General features: G+C 36.3%; 1 protein-coding gene across 1 annotated transcript in view; it reads left to right on the top strand.

The window, feature by feature from the left end:
- Nucleotides 1–2500, top strand: part of pi4kab (phosphatidylinositol 4-kinase, catalytic, alpha b) — a 41251-nt gene that overhangs the window by 778 nt on the left and 37973 nt on the right. The window contains 2 exon segments of the mRNA XM_043247344.1: nucleotides 617–733; nucleotides 1712–1805. Of these exon segments, the coding sequence (XP_043103279.1) occupies nucleotides 617–733; nucleotides 1712–1805 (211 nt within the window).

The raw sequence follows: 2500 nt of genomic DNA, 5'->3' as shown, positions 1-2500 counted from the left end.
GTCTATATGTTTTTTTATTTATTTTTTAAATAAAAATTAAATGTATTAATATTAAGGATTATATTTTTACTAACTCTCGTTTTAAGGATGAACATTTTTAATACTTTGTCAGAAAGCAAGAATGTCATAATTCAAGCATGTTTAGATATTTGCACCGGAAAACATTAAGTAATTTAATATTTTTATATTTAATAATAATAATAATAATTTGTAATATTATAAAGTCGTATAATGAAAGGCCATCTGTTTGACCTTGGGGAAACGTTATCGTGTTACTTTATCCTTTGAAGTGAATGAATGCATTGCATCTGTTTTAGATGTTTTGTAAAAACGTAAATAAAAAAGCAGCGTTTCGGAGCTGTCACGTGTCCAGAGGCTTTTCCAGACTCTCATGGTGCCAGCTTGTGCCCGCAGCGTCCATGAAAGCCTTTCTCTCTGTTCGACACGCCTGCTCTGACGCGGTTAAAGCGCTCGCGCGGCAGGTGCGTCTCTCTCCCCGCGCGCTGCACGCGAACATCGCTTTAAAAAGAAGCCTCTCAACAGGTTGTTCCCGTTCTGATTTCATCGCTTTGCTCGTCTCCCCTGATAAGAAAAGGAATGTGTCTGTGTTCATCAGGTGCAGAAGTTATTGTGCATGTGTCCGTGCGACAGCCGGGGCGTCTTCTCTCTGGACGTCCGGCGCAGGGATGCTGTGATCGCTCTGGCCGTGTTTCTGGTCGAGTCTGATTTACAGGTGACCGACTTTGATCATCTGCATGAGCGTGTTTTGGTGCGCGTGAGCAATTATGAGGACAGAGTTGCCCCTGAATATGGCAAAACCTCCCTTTGGGCATGTCCTCTAATAGCTGAGTGTGTGTGTGTGTGTGTGTGGGGAAGCTTTCCAGCTGCTGAGAGGAAATCAGGGCTGAAGCAGGTAATGTGATTACAGCCGGATTAAAGGTAATGGGTGGTTTAGGCAAAAATGAATGTGTTCTCACGCTCAGGCCGTCCAAAATGAGGACGAGTTTCTTTGTTAGTTTGGGAGAAATGTGTTTCTGCGAGTGTCTCGGCAATGCATGCTCTGAAGTGAATGGGTGCCGTCAGAATAAATCGGACGTTTCAACACAAAAAGGCAACAAATGACACATTGCATGCCAGAGATGTAGATTACTCCAAATCTGCTGAAGAAAAATGAATGTGTCTCAGCTATAGATGCTCTAGTGAATGGGTGCCGTCAGAACAAATCAGACACTTCAACAAAAAAAGGCAACAAATGTCACATTGCATGCCCGAGATGTAGATGAGTTTTTCTTCATCAGATTTGGAGTAATGTGTCTCAGAAATGGATGCTCTGCAGTGAATGGGTGCCGTCGGAATGAGAGTCTGATAAAAACATCACAATAATCCTCAGTATTCGGGTCCATCGGTTAACGTCTGGAGATCTTAGATTGCAAAAACATCTCGGGCATGCAATATGACATTTGTTGCCTTTTTTGTTGTTGAAGCGTCTGATTTATTCTGACGGCACCCATTCACTAGAGCATCTACAGCTGAGATGCATTACTCCAGATCTGATGAAGAAAAATTAATCTACATCTCGGGCATGCAATGTTACTTTTTTTTTTTTTTTGCAGCTTCTGATTTTAATGTACACTGATTCTGGATGTGATTTGCATGTGTATGTCATCGAAGGTTTGGAGCACACGATTCATGTATGATTTGTCTTTCTCAGCATAAAGACACCGTGGTAAGTTACCTGTTGAGTCTTCTGAAGGGATTACCCAGAGTGCAGTGGGTGGAGGAGAATGCTAGGAGAAAGTGTAAAGGTAACAGCTCAGTTTTCTCAAGTGCATTATTGAATATGTGAACAAGTTTGGGGGCAGTAAGATAAAATAAAAGCTTAAAATAAAATAAATATAAAAATAAATAAATAAATAAATAAATATATTTATTTATTTATTTATTTATTTTTATATGTTTATTTATATATTATTTTTATATATATAAAAAAATTAATTATATATATATATATATATATATATATATATATATATATATATATATATATATATATATATATATATATATATATATATATATATATATATATATATATATATTATTATTATTATTTGTATTTTTATTTTTTTAAGCTTTTATTCATCAAGTATGCGTTAAATTGATCAAAAGTGGCAGCAAACACACATTTATGATGTAAAAAGAGAGTTTTCTGCTTCAAGTAAATGCTTTTTGAACTTTCTATTCATCTGTGAATCCTGAGGGGAAAAAAGTTATCACAGTTTACAGAAAAATATTGTTTCTAACATCGCTGATAATCAGAAATGCTCCTCAGAATCAGTGCGTTAGAATGATTTCTGAAGGACGCTGAAGACTGGAGGAATGATGCTGATAATCAAGCTGCGCGTCACAGAAATACATTTTAATACACATAGGAAACATGCATATTAAAATATAATAAAATGTAATAGTGCTGTCAAATGATTAATCGTATTCCAAATAA

The sequence above is a fragment of the Puntigrus tetrazona genome, chromosome 8, assembly GCF_018831695.1.
Source record: "Puntigrus tetrazona isolate hp1 chromosome 8, ASM1883169v1, whole genome shotgun sequence".
Lineage (NCBI taxonomy): Eukaryota > Metazoa > Chordata > Actinopteri > Cypriniformes > Cyprinidae > Puntigrus > Puntigrus tetrazona.
Note: the sequence above shows the minus strand (reverse complement) of the source record. Positions and strands in the feature narration are given on the sequence as shown.